This window comes from Acanthochromis polyacanthus, chromosome 6 (genome assembly GCF_021347895.1).
Source record: "Acanthochromis polyacanthus isolate Apoly-LR-REF ecotype Palm Island chromosome 6, KAUST_Apoly_ChrSc, whole genome shotgun sequence".
NCBI lineage: Eukaryota > Metazoa > Chordata > Actinopteri > Pomacentridae > Acanthochromis > Acanthochromis polyacanthus.
The window spans coordinates 24,273,368-24,300,330 of NC_067118.1; the positions used below are offsets into that span (position 1 = coordinate 24,273,368).

At 40.3% G+C, this 26,963-nt stretch overlaps 1 protein-coding gene and 1 long non-coding RNA gene across 2 annotated transcripts in view; one reads left to right on the forward strand and one right to left on the reverse strand.

Annotated features, from left to right (window-relative positions):
- The first annotated feature begins 34 nt into the window (after positions 1-34).
- On the forward strand, positions 35-9,518 carry LOC127534359 (uncharacterized). Its single transcript, XR_007942463.1, has 2 exons — positions 35-158; positions 8,691-9,518. It is a non-coding gene; the product is annotated as an uncharacterized LOC127534359 (long non-coding RNA).
- Positions 9,519-9,843: 325 nt separating this feature from the next.
- LOC110948325 (probable phospholipid-transporting ATPase IIA) overlaps positions 9,844-26,963 on the reverse strand; it is a 36,184-nt gene continuing 19,064 nt past the window's right edge. Inside the window, exons 16-28 of the mRNA XM_051949328.1 lie at positions 26,343-26,435; positions 26,135-26,218; positions 25,079-25,249; positions 24,135-24,233; positions 21,988-22,077; positions 21,606-21,750; positions 21,128-21,192; positions 19,081-19,236; positions 17,300-17,364; positions 16,977-17,085; positions 16,823-16,880; positions 14,501-14,704; positions 9,844-11,629 (exon numbers count right to left, since the gene is read on the reverse strand). Of these exons, the coding sequence (XP_051805288.1) occupies positions 11,493-11,629; positions 14,501-14,704; positions 16,823-16,880; positions 16,977-17,085; positions 17,300-17,364; positions 19,081-19,236; positions 21,128-21,192; positions 21,606-21,750; positions 21,988-22,077; positions 24,135-24,233; positions 25,079-25,249; positions 26,135-26,218; positions 26,343-26,435 (1,476 nt within the window). The 3' untranslated portion in view covers positions 9,844-11,492. The remainder of the gene's footprint in view (positions 11,630-14,500; positions 14,705-16,822; positions 16,881-16,976; positions 17,086-17,299; positions 17,365-19,080; positions 19,237-21,127; positions 21,193-21,605; positions 21,751-21,987; positions 22,078-24,134; positions 24,234-25,078; positions 25,250-26,134; positions 26,219-26,342; positions 26,436-26,963) is intronic.

Consider the following 26,963-nt stretch of genomic DNA (forward strand, 5'->3'; position numbering starts at 1 on the left):
GAAGCGCACAAGTTTCCTGTTTCAGTTCGCCGCGGTTATTTTCAGACGGAGGAGGGTCTATTTACACGCTGAATGCAGACGTTCTGGAGCTCGTGGCAGAGTGTGATCACGCCTTCGATGATGCGTCGAACAACAAAGAGCAAAAGTGCAGGTTGGAGGTGAGTTAACTGCCCCCCTACAGTATCACAGAGCAGTGCTGTGCAGCCTGGTGCTGCCCCCGGGTGTTTGACGGGACGCAGTGACGCAGAGGAGCTGCTCCCTGTGCGCGTCTTCTGAATTACAGCTCCATTAAAAGACAGCTGTTAAAGCGTCAGTTCAGGTTGGTGTGGATATACATGCAGACGGATGGTTGGATTCAAAAACACATTAACTTTTATTTACCCCACTCAGTCTAACACTCTGCCTGCCTCGGACGGGATTTCTTGGTCTTTTATTGTCAATGAGAACGCACAGGTTCTCCAGAGGGTATCCCCAGATTTACGCACGACGCACAACACACAGAAGGGCGTTCCTGTAGGAGTATGTGCTCTGTCAGCAAAAAGGACCCGCGGGAAGCTTTTGATTTTTATGCTCTTTTTGGTGCTGTGATGTGCAGATCACAGCTTTATTAAAACTTTGACTCTGGGTTCATTGAAGCGGTACTAAAACAGACCCAAATGGCAACGTTTGCATCCTATGTGACATAATATACATCTGAGATAACATTTAAATTGTTTCACACGTGTGAATAGGCGTAAAAATGGAATGTTTCCATGAAGTTATCACTTTTAATTCCAGCTACACCTGATGTACAAAATCTACAGCCGAGTTTAACGGTGTTTATGAATATTTTTTTATGAATCCAAAATGTATTTTAGTTTATTTTACACCAATAAAAGTTTTAAAAATACATTTTAATCATCCATCTGATTTGTCTATCAGCCTTCTGGTCTGATATCTCCAGTAATCCAAAGACAAACACTGCGCGCAGCAGCGTGTCCAAACATCCACATCACAGCTATGTCCGAAATGTTTGACACACAACAGACAAACGACACTACTTTCATTCTAGCCAAAAACACACCAGCACTAAAGCTACTTTATCAATTAAAAATCAAATGGGTTGATTACCAGATAATCACAACACTTCAGCAGTACCTTGATCCATGGACCTCATCGTGTGGTACTGTGCCAGCCTCCAAGTCTCTCTAAACATCTGGAGAAAAAAAAATGGAAAAAAAAGAGAAAAAAATAAACAGTTACAAAAATTACTCTCCTCTAACAACCATAGCAGAAGACGCTGTCTTCAGTTTAAAAAATGGTGAAAGGAGACGAAACAGGAAAAAGTCGTTCAAAAAACTTGAAGTTGTGACAGCGGCGGCGCGCAAACTCCCTTTCTGTTCAAAAACATGCAGCCGCATCAGCTACAGCAGTGGTTCTGGTATGAAGTCCCCCTTCCTAGAGCTCTATAAGGATTACTTGAGTACCAAGAGCGGCTTCCTTCCCCGCTCTGGGTGTTTATAATGGTCCAATGCTGTAAAATAACGGGATTCCCTCAGTGTTTCCTCCTGTTTGTGCGCCTTTGCCATGGAAACCTGGAGCGGGTCCATGTCGGAGACTCAGGGCTTTCCTGCAAAGCCCCACACTCAGGAATCCATGACGTCTCCGGCTCTTGCGCCAAGGCATTTCTGCGGCTTCTCTCAGACAGTAGCACACAAGAACTTCATTGTGGGGATGAAGAAATTACTGTAGGACACTGTAGAGGAGAGAGAGAGAGAGAGAGAAAAAAAGCATAAAATGGCTCTGAAGTTTGATTACAGGACACATTACATGAAACTGACCTAACACAGTTTGCTAGACTCTTCTGTCAGGCAGCTCAGGTTGTAGCTAAATGTAAAATGAAAACATAAATGTTTTTCCTTTAGAGTAAATTTTAGGGGCTGTGGCTAATTTTGAACATAGAATATAGAGAATTCCTTTGTTTCCACTGTGGGCAGAAGCTTCTACCATTTCCATTTCATAATGGAAATCTGCAGCATCTTCTGATACTTGTGGAAAAAAGCTGAACAAGACTACTACATAACGTGACCCCAGCAGTCAGGAACACATACTTATGTTCATACTTATAAAAAGACGATTAGTATTTTGGATTTAACTGTGCTGAAGTTATGTAAAGTTTTCTGTCTGACACCAAAAATACAGACTCCCTTTTTCATAGAAACTTTAGAAGCTGCTCATATTGTGAAGGGAGAGTAGTTGAGGTCACAGGAACATGAAAGTCTACACTGTGGCTTTCATCTTTTAACTCCTTGGAATAACTCACATGAGAAGGAAAGCAAATAATGTCTTGCAGCACAGTTTTCTGTCTAATTCCACTTTAAATCCCGCTACTGTTGGCAAACAATCCGTGAGTAAATCCAGTCTATGCACTGAACATGTCTGACTCATGTCTCAGTTTATGTGCTGTAAAATGTATTAATAGCTTTGTCAGGAGGGAAGGGGGGGGGGGGGGGGGGGGCATCTATCTGTCTGCTGAGGTTCCTAATTTCTAAACTTCCGGAGGAATGAGTTTAAAGTTGTTACAATCTGCTGGTTGTTTTTCATCTGGGCAGGGATCGCTGCTCCTGGTAAACCGTCACAGTTTCACAATCTTATGTAATAAACTGAGGTGCTTATCCAGATGACAGTTAAAAAGCCAAGAAAAAAAGGGGGAATTGAGAAAGTCTCGAGCTTTTTTAACGTGAGCAAGTTCACATAATAGTCAGGAAAGGAAGGTGCAGAATAAGCAATCTATAGAGCCAAGTTAAACCATACGTTACTGCTCCAGTGCCAAGAATGGATGCCCTGTCTGGAGCGTTTAGTGTAGTGATGTGCTTATAGTATGGAGTCCAAAATATACATATATACATATCAAAATGTGTACTCACCCAAAGTGTTTCTTCTCCTGTATGTGGGTGGCATTGTGTTTCGACAGGACAAATGGCAGAAACTCTATAATTGCTTCATATTTATCACATAGAAATGAGAGTGGCATCAGCTGTCCCAGCAAATCCTGAGGGGAAAAAATTCTTTCTAAAGTTTTCAAATTATTATATAACTTATTTATCCATTCTCAACAGAACAGATATCAACTTGATCAATGAGATTTGTGTTTTTTTTTTTGTTTTGTCTCCTCCTCCCGCATCTCTATTTCACGTGCTAAGCCTCAGTATAACCTCAGTGGCTGATCCTGTGCTTACATCAGTCATGTCAGTCCCAAGGCCATTCATAGGAAAATGTGTGTACTGGGGAGAGGGGGGGGAGGGGGGGGGGGGGTAATCAGAGGATCTGTTTTGGATTGAGACATGGATTAGTCTGAGTGAGGGAGCCTGTGCTAGACAGATGGGTGAACAAGGTGACTGCAATGAGTGTGTAAACCACAGCGGCCTGAGCCTCCGTTTTGGGGATAACCATCGAGCAGCCATGTCTACCAGATGTAAATTCCTCCACTGTTACGGAACTCTTACGCAACTCAAATTATGAATGAGTAAATGAACACGCTTAAGAAAGGAAAACTGCCTGTGTCCAGACGGCCGAGTTTGCACTTCCGTTTTTTTGTTTTTTTTTCTCAGAGAGCCCACTTTTTCCAAGTTCATGCAGGATTTTCCATCACTGCAAAACAGCCCAATGAGGTAGAGTTGTCTGGGTTAGAGCAGTGCCCTGCTTGAGTTTTCCAAGTGTAACATATGTGATTGAGCTTTGAAATGCACGCAGTGGAACTTCGGTATGGAAATGGTGCATGGTATTGGGTCTCATGGAAAACTTTCTGTGAAAATTTAGGGGGCACTGAGAGGCGTGGACTTTTGACTCCATTTGAGTCTTTTGATCTGCTCTCGTCACATTATGCTTTTTCCTTTGAATCAGCAATTAAACCTTTAACCTCTTGATAATAACAATGAAGTAAAGCCATTTTCTCAGGCTGCCAGTCTGCCACATCATCGTTACCTTATGTACACTACCAATCAAAAGTTTGGACGCATCTTGTCATTCAATGCTTTTTGTTTATTTGTAATATTTTGTACATTGTAGATCAGGGATGTCAAACTCATTCCACAAAGGGCCGGTGTGGCTGCAGGTTTTTGTTCCAACTAACCAGCATCACACCAGACCTGACTCATTTAATCAACCGATCTCAGTCTCCAGACAGGTGATTGGTCAGACTGTGTGCTCTAGGCTACAGCATTTAGTTCCAACATATCTGCAGCACACAGTCTGACCAATCACCTGTCTGGAGACTGAGATCGGTTGATTAAATGAGTCAGGTCTGGTGTGATGCTGCTCAGTTGGAACAAAAACCTGCAGCCACACCGGCCCTTTGTGGAATGAGTTTGACATCCCTGTTGTAGATTGACACTTTTGTCTTTACAACATAATCCCATATGTGTTCTTTTATAGTATTAATGTCGTCAATAATAATCTGCAATGCACAAAATAATTAAATAAAAACCACTGAATGAGAGAGACAGTGTGTGCAAAACATTTGACTGGTAGTGTATTTTTTTTATCCCTCTTTTCTCTCTATTTCACTTATGATCCTTGATCATTTTGTCATTTCATAATGCACTCCTTATGAAAGCTTCACTTCAGGTGACAGTGGGGTGACTTGGGTGGGACAAACAGTCGGGTGGGGGACCTTTCGTGAGTGTAATGATTGGACTCATGCAGCTGTCCCATGGCTATATACACTTTCCCTACTAAAAAGTACTAAGAGTCTCCCTAAGTGTTACGTACTTACAGTAGGTATGATAATTGTGAGCAGAAGTAAAACATTTTGGTGTTCAGTATGTACAGGAGCAGACTAGAATTCCTTACCTGAAGGTGACAAAAAAGTTATCAAGGCAATTTGTTCAAATTGCTTCTACTTGTTGTTGCTACTTAATGTTAAATCAAGCAATGCAGAAATTTGAGTTTAAATCACATACGATTTTAACTTGGTGCAGTTAACATTATTGTGTCAACAAAAGCAAACATAATATCATTTGCAAATTAAAAGGTTTATCTAAATTAGTAAATGGGATTTTTTTTTTTGCTATCTTTCAACCCGGTATTTAGCCAAGTGGTAGGGATAGGTTGCTCCTTTCCTTTCCTTTTTTCTTCACATGTTGCAGGTGAGTTGCAGCAGAAAAATGTAAAGAGAAATGGACGTCAGATACACAAGGTTAAAAGACAAGTAAACCTATTTTTCACTCTTTCCTCAAAATTAGAATAGAAGTTTAAAAGGGCAAAGTGTCATTTTAAAATGATAGAATCTAGAAAAGTAGATTGCTGACATCAGAACATAAAGCAAACCAAGATTAATTCGAAAAAGTGCCTTACTTCAACTACAACTCAAATACAATGATTTCCTGAAAACCAATGCGTGATAAGTCTCAGGGAGAATCAAAAAGAGTTGTTAAACAGAATAAATCAGTCAGTAGAAAAGAGGAACATCACTGTATCAGTTGAATTAGTTGTATTAGTATTAGTTTCAGTGAGCTGTTTGAAGACAGTCAAAATGACTTCGTTGAATACACTTGAATACAATACAGCTAAGCTTACTTAGCACAAAGAGCTCTAAGGCTCACACATATACATGGCGGATCTCTTTTTGAAAAATTTGGACAACAGCGTAAACAGCCACTGCAAGATTGCAAGGTAACATCCAAACTTTCATAAAGCTATCTGCATCATTCTACAAAATAAATGTCAGTGGTTTACTTTAATATTAGCAGTAATGGGTTGTATTCAAAACAGCATGTTGCAGAGGATTGTAGCGTCCAGAAGTTTCAAAAATACTCCCACTGTCACACAAAGTTCAAACATTTTTTCATCAACATTTTGGTGCTGGCCTTCATAAGCCAAATGGTTGTCAGGTTTAGACTGGATGAAGGTCTGGGCTCTGACTCGGCCACTCCGTCACGTTCACCATGTTGACTTTATTTCATATCTGTGTATATTTGGCGGTACGCTTCACTGAGCTGGAAAACAAATCTTCTCCAAAGTCACAGTTCTCTTGCACACGGCGTTAGGTTGTCCTCCAGGATTTCCCTATATGTTGCTGCTTTCATTTGATCCTCTGCCTTTATAAGCCTTCAAGGGCCTGCTGCTGATGATGATGATGCCACCACCATGCTTCACAGTATGGATGAGAAAATATCACTTATATCTGAGGACACGACTGCTTTAAGCCCACCAAGAGCCTGCGTTGTCAGAAATAAATAAATAAAACATAGATGTCTAGATACCGATAATAAATGATCACAATAATACAATATATAAATACAGCTGACATCTAAGGCTCCAGAATCCAGTTAACATTTTGGTATACATACATAAATTAACCAACCTACAGATTACATTTTCAATGACTTACTGAGAGATGTCATTCAGTGGATTGTTTTTAATTCATGCCTCCCTATGGTACGTCGCAAATAAATGTATTTTTGTAAGTTAGACAGTGTGCGGGAGTGTTTTTGAATGTTTTGGAAATACTCGTCCCTTCCTGCACACCATGAAAAGAGAGGACTGTAGCACACAGTTCAGGAAGTTGTGGACTGCTTTTTAATAATCTAGCAGCCTAAAAAATTTAGGTCGTGTTTCGTAATTCTCAGTAGATGCTGGAGAAGCAGCGCAGTAGTTGCCGAGACCACTACTGACAGGATTTCAGTTTGGGCAGAGCTGGCATGTCATTGTGCAATAAGGAATCCTGTTTCCTTCCTGCCACAACTTGAGAACCCTGGAAAACATTTTCCTTCTTTTTCCGAATAGTATAAATGAACTAATATGTTCCATCAACATGGAAAGTCCATACATCCACACCGGATCAAACCGCCTCATTATGTAACAGGATTCTGATCAATACTCGAATGTTTGTAGAAAGAATTCGAGTGTCTTAAGTCCAGTGGAAAAGTGGCAGACGAGCTCATGGGTTTTTCCCTTCTCAGCAGTGCACATGAAATCCCAAAAACAATATCTCCCCCCCTTGTTGACATTTTTTTCTCTCTCATCCAGGTTTCCAATTTGGCCCTACAGCATTTCATACCTCTGCAGCTAGTATCAGCAGACTATAGATGCAAGGAGGTCAATATTTGGTCGTCAAAACAAACTGGAATAATCCTATTCAGCATCTCAGCTGAAAGAAAAACTCACTCCTCCCATCACAACTTCATTCAGAACAACAACTGACAGAACTTCAGCCCCAACAGTCGCGATTAATCACTCGTTGCACTAGTCTCTCTTTTACTTCTACTGCAAGGAAAAAGATGTATCTAATCCAGTCAGCCTTAAAGTGATTTGGGCGGTTTTGTGTAGTTGGTTTCGGAGGCATTAGCCAGTGTCATTAGAGATCATGGGGAGAGGCAGGGAAACACATATGCTGGCCTTCTTTTAACTGTCGTGGGTGCTAAGACAAATCAAAGCATTCCAGGCTTACAGGGCTATAAATAGGGCCAGAGGAGGGTGTGTGTTCATGCTTTGCAATGTTTCAGTGAGCGGCCTGTCATTGCCAAAATCCAGTGTTTACTCAGAGCAATAACAGTGAGTAGTAAACAGTTCATCTCCAGTAGCTTGTTCATTATTTGGTGTCATTCCAAATCATCCATCAAGGGTCTCTGTTATTTCAAAACAGCTCGCTGCTCCTAAGCAGACGAGCTCAATGCGCCACATAATTCTAGGAGCATTATGAAATTGGGTTAACTGTGAGGGAGTTCATTATGCCTTTTAAGCAGTAAGATGTGACCCAGAGGCTCAGACGGTGCAGCAGTGATCTCTTTAGGAAACTGGCGAAAGCCCCATGCCCTCGCCGATGCGGTCGCCTTGGCTTCAAGTCTGGGTATGGATCCCACATGGTTCCATGCTATCAACTGCTCTAGTCTGGAGTCTGTGACAGCTGGTGGTATATTCTGTAGCAGATTCATGATCGTCTGTCTCTCGTTCTTGTACTGTTCCACTGGGAGCTCTGTGTAAGATGTTTCCAAGCTGGAAACAAATCCCTGTCTTCAAGTGCCAAAGATAAAATGCACCGACCTTGTGGTAATTAGCCTGGATATGTTATGTAACAGCTGTTAGCTATTTCTTTTTTGCTTTTTCCTTTCTTAAATAGTGTGAATATCCAAACCTTGTAAAACACAAAGTAAATTTCAAAACTGACTTTGATTGGATTGTGAATCTGGCAGTGAACCAGCGGGGGCTCCACTGCCGGCTTCAAGAGAGGAGGAAAGGCCAAAATGTTGAGGTTAGCAGGCAGCTCTGTTGATTCTGGAGTGGAATTTCAGTTTTCATGGGGCTGATTAAGTTAAATGGTTTCTTTTAATGGTATAACTTACGCATTTGGGCAGTGGAACAAGAAAAAAAAAAGTTGGACGCACACTGTAGTTTTAATTTGAACACGCAGTGCTGAGGTGCGTGGCTGCATGTTAAAAGAAGGAAAAGGTTTTATGAGTGAGAATTTGGTCCAACTCAAACCGTCTCTGGGCTGAAATGCCATGAGAGCATCAACACCTTCATTACTATAATCTACATGCAAAATGAACAAAGTTTCTTATAAAAACGTAACTCTCATTAAGCATGTATACTGATTTAAAGGAAAGGCAAAGAAATCTCTCCACAAATTACACCTTTTGTAAACTAAATTTCTAACAAAGTCATTTTGTCTTCTTTTGTCTTTACCTTTGGATTTCTGATGATGTCGAAAGTCTGTGCAGGACCTGAAGCATGCAGGATGTGGCCATGAGTGGAAAACACACCAGCGTCTCCAGGCATCAGGGACTCCCTCCTCTGGTGAGACAGCGCCAAACATCCAGCCTTCTCGTTCTGCCTGTGTGTCCTGTGTAACTCACACCTCATCAGAAACTGAAGTGGAACACAACCAGAATAGCAGCGATTGCTTTTGCAGTGCAAACAAACTGTGGATGATTTGGTTTCAGTCCAAACTCGGATGGAACCAAACAAGGAATGTCCTACAACCAGAAGTATTACAGCCTCATTTACAAGGTTCCTTCTTATGTTACACTCTTGTTTCCCAATTTCATTCACAAAACCTCATTTTGGTGTCAAAATTATAGAATCGTGAACATTCTAGCATTTAAATACAAGTGTTGTTATACAGTAACAAACAGAAAACTAATGTATTTTGTAGCGCTGTGCTGTTGAACAAAGTTCTACTCACGCTTTCAGCTAGATGTTGGAGTGCTCTTTTTAAAGGTAGAATAAAGCCCTCGAAAGATGTTCTAAAAAATGTTTGGTGATATTGTCAGGCCACCATTACTTAATATTCTTACCCCTTTGATGCGCAACATGGGTCAAAAGTGACCCAGAACCAATGGAAAATGTCTATCTCCTGATCCACACGGCGCATCAAAGGGTTAAAGTGTTTTCTGAGTGTTGCATTGACAATACTCTGCCTGTTAATTATCATTTTTTAAATCACGTAACATTGTGTGTATGCTTAATGGCTGTATGTTTGCCCTTATTTCCAAAACATCCTACAGGAATGCTTTATTAAAAATGTTCTGTCATCGGAAGCCTCGATAACATCTTGAAAACATTTTTTGAATGTTTGTTTGAGAATATTCCTCCGACGTTATCATGTAACATCATCTGCAGCACTGACGGCGTCTTCAAAACATGCTGTGAATGCTGCAGTATAAATGTTATGTCTCAGTTGTCCTATAACCTTACAGGCCTATTACAGGAAAGGAAAAATATCCTTATAACATTTGTTGAACATTCAATTAAGCAGAAAAATACTGAGGTCTCTCGGTATTTTTCTGAAAATCCCATTTGGTCTTTTCCTGACAGTAAAAATCTAAAATAATGCCAACCATGACAGAAATAAAAATGCCTCAATAAAAGAAAACATGATATTTATTATTAATCATCGCCATCATCACAACATTGACATCAGCACAATTCTCCCTTTTTTGTTCTGCTCATTTGAGTGCAATCGACATCATTAAATAAAACATGTTAATAAATACAGAAAAAAACAAGTTATTTACAAGCAAGCGAATCATTTTAGCATTAATTACGCTTTGCACTTCTATTACAACATAAAAATATACTCAGCAGTTGTACAAAGCAAAAGTCTGTGCAAACAGCTTGCTGAATTCAGTGGGGGTTAAAATTCCTGTTTAGCATACGACAGAACTGATTCATTATGGCACCCTGGACGCTCTGTTTGACACATCAAGTTCATCAAGTCGCATGAGAAACATCATGCGTTTGTTTAAAAGTGAAATCAATTTGAAATGAGTGACAGTGTGGCCGTGTTTTTCTGTTAACTGCAAACTATTTACAGTCCATCATCACACTACAGTGAAATGAAACATGAGTGTAGCATCGTATCAGATTCTTTCTTTCAGTGTGCAGTAGTAATACTTATTGACAATATTCACATTGTATTTGACTGAGCAGTTGTGATTTGATCCCTTTTTTTTTTAAGTCACAGCCGAACTGTGGAGGTTAGTAGCAGTGAGAAGTGAGGGGGCCCTGGATTAGACAGCATGAAAGAGGGCAGCTGGTCACCAGGGTATTTTCAGTTATGGCTTTAGGTCACTGTTACAGTGAGTCACCATGCAATGCTGAAGCGTAGCCGGTGCTGGCCTGCCCGAGCGGCCACATTAGAGGCTGTGCGGAAGGTTTGGGCTGCAAATAACCAACACTCCTTTGTGGCTGTTTTGACCGCGCTCCACAAACACTAACAACTCGGGGTCCGTACAAAGAGACAAGGACAGATTTAACATCAGACACCACGGGTCATGCTAAAATAAACCACCACACCACCTCCGCCGTTTTGGGCTGCAGCTTCGGGGTGACGCATAAACAAATACACAAAGTTGCAGACGTGTGTTTTATGCAAAGTCTAGCCAGTAAACGTCTCTTTTAACCATGTAATTCTCAAACTCCATTTAGAAATCCCTGTTTGAGGAGAATGTGAATCAAGTCCTGAGCGACAATGCTACGTCAATTTCAGCTCCTTAAAATAAAAACAGTTTTGCTATTTAAGACGGAAATGGGAAATTAGAGCAAATTTCAAGCCCAAGCAACACATCAATAAAACCGTTTTATCTTTCCTGATGAGATATTTGACATTTTAAACTCAACTGGACCTGTATAATTTGCCAAACTGAATTTTTATTGTTTAAATTTGTGTTCAGGACCTTTATGTCTTCATGCTAACCAGACAGCTTAAAAGAAATGTTTACTTAAACCAGTTGAATCTGGTTTTCTACCCTCTGCAGTTAGTCTTTGCATCAAACACACATAGCAATTAAAACTTCTTCTTGTAACTGATTCTAACTCTCCCGCTCAGTAAATACTCTGTCCAAGTCAAATCTGTCCACCTCCACATTTTTAAGGAGAGCTTTTCAGAAACAAACTGAAGGGGATGAATCCATATTTGAATTCTCTGGTCTAGGCGAAGGTTTTGCAGGATGTAGACAGGGACGCCTTTCTGTTTTCCCACAGTAAACAAGGCCGGAGACTCCTCTCAGAGTTTAAGAGGTCAGCTTGGAGTAATTGGGTGGAGAGAAGCGTCTGCGTAGGTACTTGAGGATGTACAGGGGCAGACAGCTCACCAGCGTGATGGCGGTCACCTTCCACAGGAACGATACCGTGGCGATGAAGTAGACGTCTGGCACAGATGAAGAGTCGGAGTTCAGAATGATGTTTAAGGATACCAATATACATTTCTAAACACCACTTAGCAGCTTTGAAAGGTCCAGTAATTCCTTTGACAGTGTGTCTTCTGATGTAAATCAAATCATCTTGTTAAAATGTCTGTATAGTGTTCTTCAAATGTTCAGAGAAACATCATGAGTGAAATAAGCAGTCAAATCTGTGGCTGAGTGATTCTGCATTGAATCAACACTCAAACCAATGACAGCCTCAAACACTTCAAGCTTCACAATATTATTTTTCTACTTGCAGTGTTTTCTTGATGAAACAGAAGTCAAATTCCCCATATGTGAAAGGAAAAAAGAGAAACTAAAACCTGAAGAACCAATCCTGTCAACATGCAGGGCGGGGCTCTCCATATTGTTATTTCCCTTCTGCATCAGTTTCCTGTGTGAACATGTACTGTATGGCTGAACTACTCCAGTTCTTATACAGTGTTTGAGGACAGATGGAAGTGAGCTGGTGTGCTCGAGCGAGTCAGTGGGGATGAGTGGAGACTTCTAAGATCTGCACATTCTAATGCTGTAGTGTCACACCGAAGCCATTTATGGCCTGATAGAATCGGTTTCATGGCAAATCCAAGGCAAGAGAGTTGGCCACATGTATGCACATGAAGCAGCTAAACCAACAACTTACAAATACAAATTATCCATGACATGCAGACAGGATGGATCTTAGAGGAAGTCACACAGTCACTGTTTATAAGCTGCAGTTGAAAGATTGTTTGCATAGCAGCTACTGGGATGTTTTTAAATTACTTTCCTATCCGTAGGCATGGACCAGATGTTCAGTGTTCAGTAAAATATAATTAAACCTGACTGTTTGTGAACTGGGCTGCTCAGTGGCGTAGTGGTTAGCACTTTCGCCTTGCAGCAAGAAGATCCCTGGTTCGAATCCCGGGGTGGGCCTGGGATCTTTCTGGATGGAGTTTGCATGTTCTCCCTGTGCATGCGTGGGTTTTCTCCGGGTACTCCGGCTTCCTCCCACAGTCCAAAAATATGCTGAGGTTAATTGGTTACTCTAAATTGCCCGTAGGTGTGAATGTGAGTGTGAGTGTTCGTCTGTGTATGTAGCCCTGCGACAGACTGGCGACCTGTCCTGGGTGTCCCCTGCCTTCGCCCGAGTCAGCTGGGATAGGCTCCAGCTCCCCCCGCGACCCTAATGAGGATAAAGCGGTGTATAGAGGATGGATGGATGGATGTTTGTGAACTGGACAGTACAGATTTAGCATTTTGTTAAACCTTTGATGCACAACATGGGTCAACAGTGACCAAATCCAATGGAAAATGGGTATCTCCTGACCCACACTGCGCATCAAAGGGTTAATTATCTCACACGTATGACATTTTACCGCGTCACTTTATCACATTGATAGAGCCAGTAATGGTATGTATCCCGTGACTGAAAAGGATTCAACTTAGCTGTGGGATCCTACTTCAGTCTTGTTTTTTAGGTTGTGTTTGTTTGCATTTTGGCAAACTGGCATCATTCAAAGTATTCTGAACTTACTATTATCAGGTCCCATTTGTAGCAAACCAATGTGTGTGCAGACAGAAATCACTGGATTACTTTGATGCTGAAGAAAACTTAACAATATGACAATTCTAATGCAAGTTCTGGGGTTATAAGGAGCACATTGTTTTCTATTTAAAGCTAGATTTGGGAAATTTATTTGGAGTGGACTCAATGCATAAATAAATAGTATGTATCATATTTATGTTATGATAAGTTATGAGTTAATACTCCTAGAAGGAGTCTGAATTTTGGCATAAATTGTAGCAACAGTATTTTAAACTAAATGTCTTTTCTGCCAAATGCATCCGTCTCTGTCACCGCTCTCCCCGGAGAGGAACACCTCGCAGTATGAAAACCCCTTGGATAAAGACTGCCAATAATAGAATTTGTCTCAGGAATTTTTCAGAAAGTTGGAACCATGTTGGTCCAGACTGCTTTGAATGCAGGAGACAGAAAAATAAACCTTGGAAAATGTCCAATTAAGTGTGCATAGTGCACACGCAACAGAAGAATAGCCTTTAAAATCTATTCCAGTCTGACTTGAAGACGGAGAAAAAGCATCCAAAAAGGGTACACTTGACCACATGCCAGTCATGATCCTCAGTGGTCGAGATTGTAGGCTGAAAATGGAACTCCACACCCCACATAAAGCCGAAAATAACGACTTGAAGAGCTTTGGTCAGAGTATTGTGTATGTCATGAGTCTTAGTATGGCACAGCTAAAAATGCCTTATTTTTTTGTCAACCAAAGCAAAAAGATGTCAAATAGCCCGGCAACAACAGTGTGTAATAGAGTGTCATTAACACCATCAATACACTCATCTTCTGTTGCAAAAACTGTTTATCTTTCAGGCTTCTAACAGCTATGAATCTGTTCCTTTCTGATACTGAGAGAAAGCTATTTTGGTGGGCTTCTACCAAACACACCTTGACTGTGATAAACACATAAACCTTGGCGGATGACAGGAAACTGAGCAGACCGTTGGTGTTTCCTCTTTAATGCTACAGCAAGCGTTGTCCAAACCAGGACTATTTTTCAATACACTCACCTTTCGACTTCCTAATATCCAGCATACCACAGCTTATTGTTCACTAGAGACACAATATGAATGAGCAGGTCCCCCTTACTGCTGAATGCTGACGTCTATTTCAAGGTCGGCCAAAACACAACAACATCAATCAGTCTGCAGCGAAACGAACGCAGACGTGCATTTGTTTTCTTGTCATTAGGAAATATGCTGCTGCAGGCTCACAGGCACCTTCTGTGTGGCTGAAATAAAGAGTTTACGTGTGTGTGCTCGTGTTCTCTTACCTATGAACTCATGCAGGAACACGAGTGAGGCGACGTAACACGCCAAGCTCAGGAGCTCCCCGACTATCATGAGCCAGTGCCACGTCTGAATGGTCAGGGCCACCATCAGCAGCTCGGTCAGGATAAGAGAGGTGAAGGAAATGGCGACAATATGGACGAACTCTGACTCGAAGAGCAGCAGTGCCCCGTACATGATGATGCTCCCTGTGGAGGAAAAAGAGTCAAACGCCAGGTACAATCAGCAACACTTTAACTAATGCACAATCCAGTGTAAAAGCCCTAAACAAACCTCCTGCTCAGACTACACTTGGGGTTGAAGTGAGCTAATCTCCAGGTATACTCTGGTCCTGTTGGTACCACATTCTAGCCCAGATAATATGTGCTCGACTCACAGCACTGCAGTATTATAAGTACAACCTTATTCACAACAACACACCATTGTAATCACTTAAATGCCCTTCTAAACTAGCCAAGTGCAGACTGCAATGAATCATCATAAGCTGAACAAAATATATGACTCCCTTCGTACAATTAAGCAATCCCTGAATTTTTCAGGAAGAGAACAGATGGTACCGCAACACAATTCACCAATTCGCTTTTAAAATTTAGTGAATTACTGATACAACGAAGAAACTGATTTAGTTTTCTCTCCATCATGACAGACACTAAACTGACATTTAGATCTCAAACTCAACAGCACCAAAGTACAATTTTAAAACTATTAGAATTTTAATAAAATTAGAGAAGACAGTATTTTTAGTTCTTTAATTGTCTGATTTGAAATGTTTTTGAGACATACTCTGCTATAAAAATGGAAAAATTCTAAAGAAACATGGTAAAGGCAAAAAATTACCTTTACTGGGTATAAATCAGCATTGTCTCACTAAATTGTAAATGGATTTCAGGTTTTTTAATTATTACACTCAACAAAAATATAAACGTAACACTTTTGTTTTTGCTCCCATTTTTATGAGATGAACTCAAAGATCTAAAACTTTTTCCACATACACAATATCACCATTTCTCTCAAATATTGTTCACAAATCTGTCTAAATCTGTGATAGTGAGCACTTCTCCTTTGCTGAGGTAATCCATCCCACCTCACAGGTGTGCCATATCAAGATGCTGATTAGACACCATGATTACATCTGTGGCTTTGTGCTGTGTGATAAAACTGCACCTTTCAGAGTGTCCTTTTATTGTGGGCAGTCTAAGGCACACCTGTGCACTAATCATGGTGTCTAATCAGCATCTTGATATGGCACACCTGTGAGGTGGGATGGATTATCTCAGCAAAGGAGAAGTGCTCACTATCACAGATTTAGACAGATTTGTGAACAATATTTGAGAGAAATGGTGATATTGTGTATGTGGAGAAAGTTTTAGATCTTTGAGTTCATCTCATAAAAAATGGGAGCAAAAACAAAAGTGTTGCATTTATATTTTTGTTGAGTTTATGTGAAGTGGCAACACAGACTGTACCTTGAAACTACCAATAGAAATGATGTGATTAACCAATACTACTGCCTCCAAGAACATGGTACCCTGATTGTAACATAGCAGAAGATTGTCTGTGTGCAAACACCAGACATTTATTTAGTGCACCCATACAGACAGCTAGCAGACCATAATGTTACAATTATTATCATTACGATTAATATGAAAGTGCACTGTTTTAGAATGACTGACTCTGCCTATAAATGTCTGCCAATAAACCATCAGGGAAACTGAGGAGCTTAAAAATGTATGATGACTGAAAAACAGAGGGGCTCACTGAAAAATAATCAATTCATCAAAAGATGAACATTAAAGAGAAAAATAAAAATGCACATTTTTTAAGTAAAAAACCGAAATATACCTTTTTAAACTCTTTTTTTTTTACTACAAACCAGGCCTCACTGCTTGAAAATATACAGTAGACTGAAGATGAGCTGTAAAAGGGAAAGTTCATGTTATATCAGAGTTACAATGCATGACCCAAAGAAAAATGACTAACGCAAATAGATGCCCCTCTAAAGAGCTTTTACTTGCAAATGGTGGATGTCAGAGAGTCACCTCAGCTGCGGGCTGTTAAACAGTCATATGCCATGAAGCAGAGCAGCACACTTCATCTGTTTGTCAGAGAATGATTCACTTGTTTCTCCTGAAGGAACACTTGAGCTGCATCTTTGTGTCTGATCTGAGGTCTTCTACATCTACAAACTACTACATAAGCATCTGGTCTAAAAGCAGCTGGAATGCTCCAGAATACCAGGCTCTGTGCACCGATGAACTGGTGTCTTTACAACACATTAGCTGCAGTTTCCATAAGTTCTCCCTTACCTTGATAGATGCTTATTAAGACCCATATTAGAAATGTCTTGAAGGATAGTGGTCGACCCTGTGAATGGAAAACAGTAGAACATCATTCCCCATGTCTCCCTGTGCCATATGAGGCTGCACAGCAACAGTCAGAATGTGAGCACGTGTTAAATACCTTCAAGAGATCTTTATATAATTCTGGGTACAGCATGGCAACCTCTGACTTCACATCTTTGTCCAACACCAGAGAGAAAACAGGGAACATGGTGTAGATAGTAGAGTAGCTGAAACAGCCAAAAATCATGTGTGATGAATATGCCCCAGATAAACTGACACATGTACAGGATACTTCATGCATTTCTTTGTAACATTCGGCATATTTTCATATTTTCCCCTTCTAGCATTTCAACAGAGCTTTAACACAGAGGAAATGCCAGAGAAACACTCCAGCCAAATGCTCTCTTGATAAGTCATAGCCATTCAGAGCTCGTATCTCACCCAATAATCAGGAATCCTTGGTAGAGTGGGACTGAGGCAAAGTAGAAGACGGAGGAGAAAACTGCCTGCAGAGACCGAAAAAGAACAATAGAGAAAGTTGATTATCCACCATTTATTCTTTTTATATCAACAGCTAAATGTCATCATAGACAACAACGGAATAGAACATTAAGCATCACCTTTTAAATTCTACAGACAGATACAAACAGTACACAGTTTGATCACAGCAACACACCAAAATAAGCATTAGACCATTAATCTGGCATGGTAACACACAAATTACACGGTCACCACACTGACTAATCAGCTGGTTAAATCCCACACATAAAACATAATAGTCCTAAATGTGGCGTGGTGCTACTGCTGCCATGGATGATGCCAATACTGAGCCGTCACCTAGTCATCCTACCAACCAGGCGGCCCCCAAACCAGACAGGTCACAGCTGCAGCTGTGGTTGGCGTTAATGTGAGACATGTGGAGGAGGGCCTCCCGAAAACCCCAAAGTCCATGATGCAGTGAGTCATGGGCTGTCCCTCCATAGCGGGGGCTGAGGTAGGACCGGGACATGGGAATGGGACAGGGAAAGCTGCTGGGTTTGTATGTGTGTGTAAATGGGGGGCGGCTTAGAAGGGCACCACAAGCTGCCTCCTCTGAGTCATGGTGCACCCCGCCCTTCCATGACCACCCCCGAAACTTCTCTCTGCCTCGCCTCAATCAATTCTTTCTCCAGTGTAGACGTTAAGCACAGCTACTAAAATATCTCCCTGCCTACACTTCAAGGTTGTATATGAGATATGGTACAGTGGATTTTTATGGCTTTGGCTCAGATTAGCAAAATGAAAAACTCCTACAGAAAAGGGCCAAACTGACTTGCTACACTTTACCTTCAAAAACAAAACACTGACCTTAAAGTAAAATGAAAACCACTGAATCATCTGCTCTTCAATACAAACTGACCTCACGATAATACAAACTGCTGATTACTAAATACACCCATTAAAAGTATTCACTCTCCTTGGAAGTTTTTGATGTTAAATCATGTTCAATATAATTGGACCTTTGTGTGAAGAATTTGCAAAAAAATACACAAAAACTACAACACTGGTTCAGACCTATTCACTCAGGCTCAATGCTGTACTGGTGGCCAAAGGGGCATCTATTAAATATTTTTTGCAATCACTAATTTGACATTTTATATTCTTCATTAACTGACAGCAAAAGACAGTCAAAAAGCCAAAATATATTGACCATCATACTATGTTGGAAGGCAATAAAAATGGGAAACTTTCGAGAGAGATGAATACTTTTTAAGGGCATTGTGTAAATTACTGAATCATAGCAGCTTGTGTTTGTAATAATTTCACCTATTTTAGAATATTCTCACATGAGCATGTGAGGCAAATGTATGGCAATAGAGGAAAGGAAAAATAATTACAATATCCTTTCTTTACATTTCAGTATCAGTGCAGCTTTATTTGAGATAAAGTGCAGTGAAACACCTGAAGTTTAATATGCTGATTGAAAACAACTTTGTGGTGAAAAAAGAACAGAGAAGTTAACGGATACATTGAAGTAACATTTCAAGAGAGTGCAGCACCTTATCTGATGTAGATGTTTTTTGTACAATTTCAATCGTGTAACATTTTGCAGTAACACTTTCACAAACTGAAACTGGAAACTGAGCCACAGTAAATGGAAAATGTGTGTAATTCAAAGTTATAATTTTAATGCTACTCACAAAGGAAAAGCTAAATGTCACCATGTATTAGCTGGACTCTACCTGCATGGTGCTGATGCACAGGCTCCTGTGGATGACAAACTGGCTGAGGGCAGCAGACCTTTTGTAACTGTTCCGACCGTGGACCATGAGGAGACGGCCTAAATGTTTGAACTGAGTCACTGAGAAGTCGGCAGCCAAAGAGGCCTGCTTTCCTTCCTGTCAAACACACAACACAGAGGACAGTGAGGACACACTACACAAAGACTTTGCTGACCTGAAAAGCATGCTTTGAGCGTTGTGAACTGATCGTGGAGCGACAGATATACAGCTCTGCTATTAGAAAACAAAAGAAATGTAACAAATGTGCCTTACTAATCTACAAAAACCGGCACTGCAAGTAATCAGGCTCTTCACTGTGAATGAATCTACTGAATAATTAACTACAAACTTTTAGAAAACAGAGAAAAATGTTATGAGCATTTTCCTAAAGTCCATGTTGACTCATTCAAATTGCATGTTGGTTCCAACCAATGATCCAAAACCAAAGATATTCACTTTACTATGTCCAGCAAATCCTCATATTTGAGAAGACAGTTTTGGTAAAAGTGCTGCTGACTTTCTGTCAATAAACTGATGACCTGATTAACTATTGTTTTCAGCTCTACCAAGGAGTTCAGGACAAACTGCAACCGTGTGTGAATTGTTCTCTCTGCAGCTTTTCATCGTCATATTGCTTTGATTTTTTTTTTTTTTGTCACTAAATGAAGTTTGAGAGGTGTGGTAAACACCTTTGCAACCCTGTCAGTGCTCCGGTTTCTCTCCACAATCTAAACATGTTTTTGAAAAGTTGAAGCTGTGAATATTAGTGATAAATAAAATGATACCTCTTAAGGGCAAAATGTGCTTTGAACATACTGGGATATGTTCATGAAATGCCAAGATATGTAAATATAGACGAGTGAAAAATTAAAGAAAAAGTAACAAAAAGGCATTTTAGTAACGCGTTAGGACACTCTGCGGCACCAGAAGAGATTTAAAGCATTTTGCCATTCAGTCTCCAAGTCTGTCAAAGTCTATTGGAGGGATGAACATGATTTTTCTGAAAGGTATTGCCTCATTTAGTGCTTTGATAGCGGTGATCGAGAGTGCTTTCAAACACATTGCTACAAAATCTCCCAAAGTTGTTCAATTATGCTGAGATCTGGTGACTAGAAAGACCACAGGATATGATTCACACCATTTTCATATTTATCAAACCATTCAGTGACCCCTCATACCCCATAGAAAGGGCCTTTGTCATCCTGGAAAAGATCACTCCCATCAGGATAGAAATGTTTCCTCACAGGATAAAGGTGATCATTCAGAATAAGTGTGTGTTAATTTGCAGTGACTCTTCCCTCTCAGGGGGCAAGTGGGTGCAAAGATCCAGATCCCCTCACTGCAGGGGTCAAGGGTTCTGGTTTTTCTTTTCATTTGTCATACATCTGTATATGTATAATTGAAAACGATCAGTAACATTGAGCAGGATTTACAGGTTGACGGGTGCAGTCACACATTAGGTTACTGTCAGTTTTGAATATCTGGAGATTAGGATGAGGGAAAAGTATAACAAAGATGGTTGTAACAGGAATGTTGTCAGCTTTTCTGTAAATGTGCTTATTCACTTTCTTGCCAAGGATTGGATGAGAAGCGTGATACCACTGATATTTGTCTGTAACAGCTAAACAGGCTATTTCCAAAGGTAAAAAACAAAATCTAGCGAAAAAAAACATTTTCTCTAAACATCTAAAGATTCCTTTAAGTAATACCACGCGCACAAGGTTCTTATCTGAGCAAACCAGCCGTGGTAACAGGGAACCTACAGAGAGAACCATGAGAAATGGAAGAGGCGAGCGGATGAGAGAATCTTACTTTTACTTAAGCTTAAAAGCATCCTGTCATCTTTGTTTCCTCTCATCAGACAATAGATCCTCATAAAGAGGAATCATCTGTGTGCACGTCCCTCTACAACTCCCTGAATGTCAGAGAGATCTTGACAGGAAACACAAAGCAAAAATCTGTGAGAGTGGCACGTCAATGCGAAGCGATGACATGGAGAGAGTCTTACTTTTCCCTCCACTCCCACGCCACAGTCAGCTTCCTGGATCATGCTGACATCGTTTCCTCCATCCCCTAAGAGAAAACAAAAGCCATGGAGGTGTCAGGATTCACATCAGTGATTCACCGATACAAACTGTTGGTTCAACTATTGTGTGCATGTTTATTTATAAAAAGTTATCTCGGAAAGTACCTGATATATCAATCTAAATGTCACAGATACCATGTTAAATATCCATAGTTTATGGCAACAAAAGTTTCAAGCAAATCAGAAATGAAACAGAGTTAAACTGAATTAGTGTGCTGCAGAGATGAGTAGATCAAAGTGATGGCAGTTTGTGGTTGAGACAGATAAATAAGAGGATGTGGATAAGAGAAAGACGGTGTTAAATGTTAAAAAACTTCAGCAAACCAAAAATCAACTGAAAGCCGTACAGACAAAATTTCCCCATGAAAAAGCTGTTGGACCATTTGTATTTTTTACTCACCTACAGCGCAGGTGAGTTTGCCTGTGCGCTCTTGCAACAGTCGGACTATCTGAGCCTTCTGAGTTGGGGTGCATCGGCAGCAAACCACAGCGGGACACTGACATGCCAGCTCCATGAATTCGTATTCGTAATACTTCAGACAAACCTGCAAGAAAACCACAGAACGGTCAGGTGTAACCGATTTCAGCTGTGGATCTTGAACAGCTCAGCTCAGCTTACAGTTAAACTCCTACTGTGGTTTAGAGAGTGACTCTAACCACAGACACCACTTACAGAGAAGCTTCAGTGGAAGCGATACTATCGTGCAGAAAACATGTCAGAGTTTCATAAGGAGAGATAAGTCAGTGGGATGAGGCTTAGAAGTGCACACAGGAGCACTTACCTCAAGCGAGTCCCCTGATATCACCAGAGCGCAGTCATGTTTTCTCCTGAAGGCGTTGAGCTCCAGGTGGGCTTCCCCTCGTGTTGTCACCTATAGAAATGTCAACCACAGTTTCAAAAGCACGCATTTGAAAGTAGACGCAAAAAATACACAGAAAAAAAAAAAAAAGTGCAAGGATGACAATCTGTCAGCCTCCGCATGGTTTTGGCTGTTATCCGACAGAAGAATGGCAAGCGTGGCTGTTTTCAGCTAGAGCGATAACAAACCACAACTCAATACATCTGCAAAACATTAATACCTACCTAAATAAAACAGGACACGAACAGTTTAAACATATAATAGTTTTGTTGCTGAACTCAGTATTTTCCCTAATCAAATGTTGATGTATTGATCTGTTTCTCCCCTGGTACAGATTCTAATAAAATCCGTATCCATGTCATTTGGATAATTCTTGTCCTTTTTATGCAAATTACCAAGAGACATACAAACCATAAGACAACAGGTTAACTGCATGTAGAGACCGTATATACACCACTACTCTTTGAGGATTGCGCATATTTTCAACATATTGCTACAGAAATCGTATAATTAATGATTTAATTTGACATCTCACCTCAGCAAACAACACAGAAATAAAAGAAAACACAACTGATGTGTGGCATTGCAGATGACCACATGCAGCCATTACCTGTTAACCTGACTAATGGTATACAGTGATTGTAATTAATTTATCACTTTTACATAGTCTGTAATTTCAAGTTTTCTGTATTTTATTTTATACGTTATCTTTAAATCTTAATTTTTTGTATTCTCATATTTTGCAGAGTTTCTCACTCTTAAGATTTTAATGGATTAATTGTAATAAACCTGCCTTGACTTAGTGAGAATCACATCTGTAATTTTTTTCGTCAGTACATGAATCTGATCTTTGGCATTCATCAGAAAAAAATGTCCTCATGTGCAAAATAAAATTTTAATTAAGTCAGTTTTTAATTACAGTTTGAAAAAAAAAAACATTACTTCAAATAATGTTTTGAAAAACTATGTCACAAAATGATCACGTTATCAGGACATGATATGATTGAAAGTCAGTAAATTTAAGTTAAAGGCGACCTAGCTTAGCACTAAAACTTTAAGACTGGTATGTAAACTGAGGAAGAATGATGATATTGTAAATATTTTTGTGTCATAAAGACAGTTAAAATTCTTGACATATATATTAATATAGACTAAAAATTCTCCTTAAAGCTAGGTATAACTAAATTAAATTGTGTTACGACCCATTTATTGATCGCGTATTTAGTGGCTATAAATGCTTCATAGGGCAAGTTTAGGTGGTTCCAAAATCTAAATCGGAAAGGGAACCTGGGAGGCAGGAAAATATAATGCATTAAAAAAAATCAACTGAGTTTCCTAAGAATTGTGTCAAGTTCAAATATAGACTTAAAAATCTCCAAAAATGCAGCACTGACAAGGCATGGTGTTAATCTGTCAACGAGAGCTATGCTCTGGTATGAGTATCCTTCAACCGCTGACTATTCAGACGTCAGTCCAGATCAGGCCATTGGTGGCCACCAGGAAACTAATCCAGATGTATGTGTTGCAGGCCCAGTCAGCACTCCCCCGTCCTCTGGGACAGAGGTTTTCAAGCCTTGCCAACCATTGTTATTCTCTTCCAGTAACCGCAGTTGTACGCAAGTTGTAACCTTCCTATATGGCAGGCGCTCCTTCTGCTCTGGCATGGCTCCAGAGGGGAAGGCAGAAGGGGTCTATCAAAGCAGCTAGAGAGCCTGAAACCTGCAAAACAAATTAGGAAGTGAGCCCTCTGCGTGTTCCCTCTGGGAGTGGTTCAGCTGGTTTCTTCTCTGTGTTTGAGCGAATGGTTGTTTGTTCTCTTTGACAGTGGCTTGGATGCTTTCGCTGGTGGGAGGTGATTTATTCAGTTGTGGATGCTGGCTTGGCCTGCATGCGTAGCTGTGTGGGGCTGCATGACCACTAGTTAATGGGTTTTGGTCACTGAGCATGGATGCCCTTGGCTTGACAGAATCAGGAATCTGTCAGTGCTGCACTGAAGTGAGATGAGCCCTACAGTGAATTTAAACATTATATGCACATCAGTGGGAGAAAGGTCCTCGTTCTGCACTTACTGGTCTGAAGATGTGGATGTCCTGGTTACGGGTGATCAGATGGGCGTTCTTAGCGGTGCATGTGGCAGTTTCAAGCTTGTCTCCTGTCAGCATCCAAACCTACTCAGAAACCAGAAAATAAAATTTAGCCAGAAGAATTTTCCCTCCAGTAAATTACAGAGATCAAAGACTAATCACTGACTTGATCGAGTAACTAGGTCACTGTTGAGCCAAATGTTGTGGATTCATTTTTATAATCAAAAACAGCTTGTTTCATTTTAGTACTTGTGTCTCATGCTGATTTAATAGTTTTTTGTATGTTGCATATCAAAGAATATAGCAAAGATTTGATGAATGATTCATCCAAATTACAAAAAACACTTCTTCATTTTTGTAGTTTGGGGTTTTACTGAGATTTTGAGATATTCCTACTTCTTGACAGATCCGACTCCACCCAAATTCCACGGAGACGAGTTGAATGTAATTTCTGCTGCTCACAGCAGTAAAGAATGACACTTAAAAAGTTCAGTAGTAACTTATAACTTTCCAGAGACAATGTTCTGCTTCTGTGGATAATCCACAGAGCAAGAAGTCGAAAGTTTATTAGCTATTGCAGCTACTTTCTACTGAGGAATTAGTCTGAGAAGAGAAGACGAATTAGCATGCTCTGTGGTTCATCAAGGGTTGCAGAGAAACTGCACAGCTACTAATTTTTTTTATTAATGATTTCTTTTTATTTTATGACCTGAAGAAATTAAATTCCATTGACCTCAGTTGGAAATGAGGGTGGCAGATATCTTAAATCTGGAGCAAATAAAACTAGTTTTCATACTTAAAAGAGGTATTTGAATGAAGCGTGTTCATGCAGGTAGATATGAAAAACATATGTACTTGTCTAGTTTCTATGTTTTGTTTTCTTAACTTGTTGCTACTGTGAGCTATAAGGGCATCTACCCCCTTCAGACCTTGATGCCTGCATTGCGAAGGATCTCCAGGGTGGGCCTGACATCAGTCTGGAGCTGGTCCTCCACCCCAGTCAGACACAACAGCTCCATCTCCATCTCCAGACTCTCAATCACGGTGGCCACCTTCAGAGAGCGGTCATGGACGCTGAGCTTGGCCTGGACATATCGTGCCTGGGGAGCAGAGGAATGGGAATATTGTGAGCGGGAGGATATGAAATTAGTGTAAATAAGGTAAAATCATTGCAAGACCAAAGAAGGAAAAGCCAAGAATAGAAGAAGAAAATATCTGGCTACCACTCATAGAAGTCAAGACAAATAGGAGAAGAAACACAGAATCAGAAACACCTCATGCAAAGTGCAATAATTAGTCAAATTTTGCAATCTACACAGAGACTAAACTGCATGCATGTGTGTATACATGCCATGCAAAATGCACTGAAAGTTTCTGTATCATAAATGTCAGCTATTTGCTTTCAAACTGAAAAATACTACTGTAAGTTTTACAAAGCTGTACAAAACAAAGCAGAAATAATCAATTGGTCAACGCCCATCTTCAGCCTTCCAGCTCCAGGGCAATTTGCAAGTGAGATAAAGCAAAAACAATCTGAGTGTGACTCATACAGGAACACAAACTCTGTGTGTGACTCAGTTGGTGACTCACTGCTGCCCACCAGCTCTGCTCACTCAATTATACACTTCAGTAATGGGCCTGGGGCTAACAACTGCAGGGGAGACGGCCCTGCCCTGCTCAAACAATGAGAGGGGCTTGGTGAAAATGTGTGTGGGAGGGTGGGGTGGAAGGACGGCAGGGGGGGGTCAGAGGTTAGTCTAATTACCGAGGAACATACTTTGACATTTAGAAACAGAACATGTCTGCCCAAAGAATCAATCTGTAATCTTTGCTGTGTGTGTCAGTCAGCAGACATTAGAAGTAATTAGAGCAAAAGAGATACAGCTTCTATCATGCTTGTTGAATTTTCAGCGGGTTAAAAGTAATAAATGTTTTTTTCTGGTCTAGCAATCCCAAGACCCACTGTGGGTTAATATCATGCTCACCTCAAAATCTTGATACTGCTCCTCAGTCAGTGATTTCTTGGACACCACAAGGACCCTCAGACCCTCCCTGGCCATGTTTCCACACTAGAAAAACAGAGACAACGGCATCTGGATTCAGTAGGTTACAATGTCTATTAAGTTGTGAGTCATTTGTAACAGGAATAAAATTATGTCTGCATCATGTCTTGCGAAAAAGAGGGAAATGCACCTCCTCTTCCAGCCAATCATTATACTGGACGATGCCTGCCATCACCACATCGGCCCCCTTCATGTAGAAAGTTATCTCCCCTGTAGATTCATCCTAGAAAAAAGTTATTTACAGTTTATTCAGTGTAAATAGAACATAAAAACCAAAATAACCTCACATTAAATACTGAACTATTCTTCTTTCAGGAGGAAATGAGGTATATACTCATAAAAATCAAGGGCAAAAGCATTATTTTATGGTTCTCAGTTGCCTAGAAATGCACAACTTTTTTGGAGTTTTCAGAAAGCGATATCAAGAGGAAGTTAAGTTTAAAAATCCCAGATGCCTGGGTTATATCCCAGCCAACAAAAATAGTTGAGTTAGTCATCAGACTTAGTCAGAAGTCAAAAGGTGAGGATTTTCTCAGATAATATACTTTAATATGGGTGTGATTTTCTTTTGTTTTTCATGTTAAGATTGTTGCCAAGTTTGAATCAACATCCTAGCAACTACCACTGCACCACATTGATTGTAACTCAACATAATGTAAAATCAATAGAGAGCAAGCACAATTCCTGTGAAGCATATAATGAAGCAAAATGGATAATGGCCACTGTAAACGGAAGAAAACATTAGCAACAA